This window comes from Lolium perenne, chromosome 2, assembly GCF_019359855.2.
Source record: "Lolium perenne isolate Kyuss_39 chromosome 2, Kyuss_2.0, whole genome shotgun sequence".
In the NCBI taxonomy this organism is placed as follows: Eukaryota; Viridiplantae; Streptophyta; class Magnoliopsida; order Poales; family Poaceae; genus Lolium; species Lolium perenne.
The window spans coordinates 77,003,229-77,008,280 of NC_067245.2; the positions used below are offsets into that span (position 1 = coordinate 77,003,229).

Sequence of the window (5,052 nt, forward strand, 5' to 3'; positions counted from 1 at the left end):
GTCTCCAGGTCTGGCGTCGACGACCACCGAGGGGGGCCCAACCATGGTCAACACGGGCGCAGAGGCTGGCTAGCATCTGCAAGCACCATTCGCCGCCGAGCCAGTGTCGCCCCTCCACCAGTCTTGGGCCGCCACGCTGAAATCCCGAGCCCCCACCGAGGAAGCCACCGGCAGAGCTCTCCCTCACCTAAGACCGAGCTAGAGGCCAGCCATCGGGGCATGAGGACCACTGAGCAGCCGCATTGGCTGCGGCGAGCCCGACGCGAAGTTCCTCCACCTAGTCATCGTGCGAGGAGTCGAGAGCCGAGATCCCCGCTGCCTCCTTCACCGACGTCTCCATCTTATCCCGACATGGCTTCTAAGGGCGAGGAGGAGGGGGGAAACGGTGGAGCTAGGGTCTCGCCCCTCGATCGCCTAGCGGGACGACGCAAGGGGAACGGTCCTGTTTTTTTTTGCGAGCAACCAAACTCGTCAAGGGTTTGCTCGTTTTAACCGTGCATCTACCACCCGAGTGAGTCTGCTGGGCCAGTGACACGGGTGCAACTACTGTACTGTCAACTGTGTGGAGCTGCTCTGGCAGGCTCGCCTGTCTGGACGCCGACACGCCGTCCTGTCCATGAGCAGGAAGCTCGCTGCAATGCACTGCACTGCAGCGGTAACCAGAAACGTCCCACCACGACACTGGAATCCGAGGGAAGCTTTTGTCCGGCCCTCGAACCCCCGCACTGTTCGCGTCTCGTCCCCTGTCAAATGATCACGCCCTGACACCGGCCATGCCGCCGCCGGTGCATGCCGCTCTCGCGCTCCCCGGATTTCTTTCTTTTTCTCCCGGCCCCGGAGGCCGGAATGGAGACAACCCGTCGCCCTGGCGCGGCCCCGCACTTTGATTCCCTCTGCCCTGCGCGCCGCCCGCTACGGGACGCCAGCAAGTACCAGCAACCCGACAACCGAAGACGGCGAGCGCGACCACTTCGCTGCATTGCATTGCCCCCCGCCCGCGTGTCATCACCGTTATCAGTTATCCCTTCGAGCTTCCAGTTCCCACTCACCGACTCTGCCCGCCCGCCCGCCCGCTCGGCCTCACCTGAAATTATTGCGTGGGTCTGACGTGATGATCCAGGGCGTCCTCTCGCGCGCGCCCGCCACCGACGCGGCGGCGGCAGCGATGAAGGCCAAGCGGGCGGCGTCGATCCCCGAGGACGAAGACAGCGCGCGGGGGAAGCGGCTGCAGCTGCACGACTCCGCCGCCGAGCAGGGACCGGGGCTGGCGGCAGCCTCCGCCGCGGAGACGCGCGGGCTGCGGCTGCTGCGACTTCTGCTCCGGTGCGCGGAGGCGGTGGCGGCGGACCAGCTCCCGGAGGCGCGGGACATGCTGCAGGAGATCGCGGAGCTGGCGTCCCCGTTCGGGTCCTCGCCGGAGCGCGTGGCGGCCTACTTCGGGGACGCGCTGTGCGCGCGCGTGCTGAGCTCCTACCTGGGCGCCTACTCGCCGCTGCTGGCCGCCAGCCCGCTGGCGGCCGCGCAGAGCCGCCGCGTCTCCTCGGCCTTCCAGGCCTACAACGCGCTCTCGCCGCTCGTCAAGTTCTCGCACTTCACCGCCAACAAGGCCATCCTGCAGGCGCTCGACGGCGAGGACCGCGTGCACGTCGTCGACCTCGACATCATGCAGGGGCTGCAGTGGCCGGGGCTGTTCCACATGCTCGCCTCCCGCCCCTGCAGGCCGCTCTCGCTCCGCGTCACCGGCCTCGGCGCCTCGCTCGACGTCCTCCACGCCACCGGCCGCCGCCTCGCCGACTTCGCCGCCTCCCTCGGCCTGCCGTTCGAGTTCCACCCCATCGAGGGCAAGATCGGCCACGTCGCCGACGCCGCCGCCCTCCTCGGCCACCACCACCGGGAAGCCACCGTCGTGTACTGGATGCACCACTGCCTCTACGACGTCACCGGCTCCGACGTCGGCACGGTGCGCCTGCTCAAGAGCCTGCGCCCCAAGCTGGTCACCATCGTGGAGCAGGACCTGGGCCACAGCGGCGACTTCCTCGGCCGGTTCGTCGAGGCGCTGCACTACTACTCGGCGCTGTTCGACGCGCTGGGCGACGGCGCCAGCGCGGGCGCCGCGGAGGAGGAGCGGCACGCGGTCGAGAGGCTGCTCCTGGGCGCGGAGATACGGAACATCGTGGCCGTCGGCGGGCCCAAGCGGACGGGGGAGGTGCGGGTAGAGCGGTGGGGCGACGAGCTGCGGCGCGCCGGGTTCAGGCCGGTGTCCCTCACCGGGGCTCCCGCCGCGCAGGCCAGGCTGCTCCTCGGCATGTACCCGTGGAAGGGCTACACGCTGGTGGAGGAGGACGGCTGCCTCAAGCTCGGCTGGAAGGACCTCTCGCTACTCACCGCCTCGTCGTGGGAGCCGACGACAGCGGAAGACGGCCTCGTCGTCGTCGCTGCTGCTGCACGGCAAGAAGGCCAAGATTCTTGATCAATCTTGCTGCCATTTTGGCTCGTAATTAAGTTTGTGAATAATGGTATAGACGACTTCATCGATCATTCGTTATATCTTCAGGTTCAGATTAAGTATCCGATTTTGGCGCTTCCAAGCTCACTCTTGTTTCTGAATGAGAAATACACAACTGGACCTGCAGCCTAATCGACACTAAATTGGATTTCAGAGCCAGAAATAGAGTTTTGGATAGGGAGGTGAGGTGATAGTAGAGGCTGAGTTGGCCGGACGGCCCGTTTCTGTTAAGTTAATGTTAGAGTAAGCATCATCTCAGGAAAGAAAGAAAATGATGTTAGAGTAAGCACCATCTTCTGTTATGCGAGAGTGACAGCTTAATCAGGACAATAGTAGAGACAGCTTACCTGTCAGCCCTCTCCTTCTGGATGTCTACACTCTACAGATTACACTGTCAGTTGTCTCTTTGTGTAACCACTTCTGAGAAGTTACCGATACAAGATAGTGACTGCTTTGCACGTACGCGCGCGCAACGTTGCCTTTCATGCGATAGTTTGGCACATACTCGCGGGAATGGGGTTGAAAATCTTCCGTTCCAGAGAGGGTGCTACCGTGCGAACCTTCGTGTTTGGTTTTATTTAACGTAGTGCTACTGTACTATTATAGAGATCATGTGCGAGCAGTAATGCATGATAGAATACCCAGAACTTTTCCATTTCAGCACACCTTTCTTTAGCAAATCATTTGATTTTATGGATTATAAGTACTTAATGTGCACAACATGAAATATATTAATACACATAACAAGATCCCCAATGAAATTAAAAACAACGTCGAAGTACGTCGACTCGAGTTCCACCTTTTGTCTTTATTATGTTCTTGTAAAATTTCAGTAAGAACAACGTAATAAGAGTTTATTTTGAAACCAAGAAAGGTTTAAGATAGGGGATTAATTATTTATCTCCCGTCTTCTTTAATATTGTTGTATATGTGTTCACATTGATAATAAAAAAAAGGCTTGTGAGTGGTTTACTAGATGGGATTTTACAGAATCTTATAGATGGAGGCCTTATTTTGCTACAATATGCATACAATTTTTTTATGTTTAAACATAGACTAGAGAGTGCTAGGAATTAAAATTATATTTTGTGTTTATTTGAACAACTACCTATCTTGAAGATTAACTCTCATAAAGGGGAACTTTCTATTTGGTAGGGCTAGACAGAATAGTCAGAGCTATGCTTCTATTTTTACTTGTGTGGATGGAAAGACTCCTTCTAAGTATTTAGGAGTTCCTCTTAATTGTCTTAGATTAACGTGTATGGAAAGGGGAGATCAATTATTATGGTGAAATACTTAAAACATGTCTTAGTAATGTGCCATATTATATGTTGTCAATGTTTGAACTTCCTAAAGGTCCTGGTATGCGTTTTAGGTCCTTTGTGCAAAGGTTGTTGTGGCAAGAATATGATGTGAAGAAGTATCATTTAGTGAGTTGGGAGAAGATGTGTCAACCTAAATTTAGGAGTAGTTGACCTACAAGTAATTAATAATTGTTTGCTTAGTAATTGGCTTTGGAAACTTGAGACTAGTGATGGTAGCTGCCAGAAATTGCTTAGGTATAAGACACGACATGTTATATATGAGTCAGCTTAGACCTGGCCATCCACATTTTTGGCAAGGTTTAATGAAAGCTAAGGACACATTTTTCATGTTTTGCAAAAAGAAAGTAGGTGATGGGAAAATGACCAGGTTTTGGAGGATTTCTGTAATGGTGATGGTCCTCTCATGAAGTCATGAACAAATTCCGTAGACTAGTTTAACTTTCAGTAACATTAGTATTGCTCGAGTTTTTGAAGAAGGGTGGGGGTACATTAGATTTGGAAGAGTGTTGTGGGGAGAGACTTCTGCTATGTGGATTCAAGTTCAGATCTGTGTGTAAATGTGAGGCTTTCCAAAGATAAGGATGTTAGATGTATAATATGTAGGGGTGTATATGTAAGACTAGGATTGATCATCTTGTACTTCAAGTCTACCCCTCCCCTTGTACATCTATATATACCCCAAAGGGTCATGGAATACAACACACAATATTCTACGGTTCTATATTTCCAATATGGTATCACCACCACTTCCGCATTGCGCCGCCCCCGAGGAGATCTCTCCTCGGACGCGGCACCCGGTTTCGATCAAAGATCGGATCGGTTCTTTAGATTAGATTAGATCCAAATTCCAAAATTTCTTAGTTCTATAAATCAGATTCAATTTAGCCAAATAAAATCTCTAGATCTACCTACTCCTCCGGTGTAAAATATGGCCTCAGATCAATCTGCAAGCTGCATAACGGCGCATGGTAGGCCGGCCGGTCGGCCGCACGGAAGTCCACCGCATGCCCAGAGGACGCAACAGCATCACGCGTTAAAGCAGGGCCTGGCTCAACGAGCAAAGTGCTGGCCAAGTACATCCTATGCACATGCACGCATACAAGCTCTTTGCAGACTTGACCAACTGACTGGTATCAAATAAACTTGCTGAAAAGCTTCCAGCTAACTTAGGCAGACAAAGAATCAAGGTGACGAGAACACTATTGTATCCTTGCACTATGA

General features: G+C 53.7%; 1 protein-coding gene across 1 annotated transcript; it reads left to right on the forward strand.

Moving 5' to 3' along the window:
- Nucleotides 1–810: 810 nt before the first annotated feature.
- On the forward strand, nucleotides 811–2,959 carry LOC127333019 (scarecrow-like protein 23). The gene has a single exon (XM_051359334.2). The coding sequence runs from the start codon at nucleotides 1,112–1,114 to the stop codon at nucleotides 2,468–2,470; it is 1,359 nt and encodes a 452-aa protein (XP_051215294.1). The 5' UTR covers nucleotides 811–1,111; the 3' UTR covers nucleotides 2,471–2,959.
- Nucleotides 2,960–5,052: the final 2,093 nt, after the last annotated feature.

Bases quoted from the DNA above. Each gene is read 5' to 3' on its own strand.
- LOC127333019 (XM_051359334.2), top strand. From the start codon at position 1,112: ATGATCCAGGGCGTCCTCTCGCGCGCGCCCGCCACCGACGCGGCGGCG.